This window comes from Apaloderma vittatum, unplaced genomic scaffold (genome assembly GCF_000703405.1).
Source record: "Apaloderma vittatum isolate BGI_N311 unplaced genomic scaffold, ASM70340v1 scaffold16131, whole genome shotgun sequence".
Lineage (NCBI taxonomy): Eukaryota > Metazoa > Chordata > Aves > Trogoniformes > Trogonidae > Apaloderma > Apaloderma vittatum.
In genome coordinates, this window is record NW_009697537.1 from 2,551 (window position 1) to 2,757 (window position 207).

Sequence of the window (207 nt, forward strand, 5' to 3'; positions counted from 1 at the left end):
GATGACGCTGACGCCACCGCCTGGAGCGAGTTCCCCAGCCCTCACCAGCTACGCTACGACGTCAGGCTGGTGGGTCATGAGGGCTACCTCTACGCCATCGGTGGGGAGTACGAGAAGATCTCGCTGAAGTCTGTGGAGAGGTACGACGTGGCCTCCGGCACCTGGACGTTCGTCTCTGACTTGCCACAGCCGAGCACGGCGGCACCC

The 207-nt window shown here is 64.3% G+C and overlaps 1 protein-coding gene across 1 annotated transcript in view; it reads left to right on the forward strand.

The window, feature by feature from the left end:
- The window catches only part of KBTBD13 (kelch repeat and BTB (POZ) domain containing 13), a 1,366-nt gene that overhangs the window by 701 nt on the left and 458 nt on the right, over nucleotides 1–207 (forward strand). Inside the window, exon 2 of the mRNA XM_009877684.1 lies at nucleotides 2–201. Within this exon, the coding sequence (XP_009875986.1) occupies nucleotides 2–201 (200 nt within the window). The remainder of the gene's footprint in view (nucleotide 1; nucleotides 202–207) is intronic.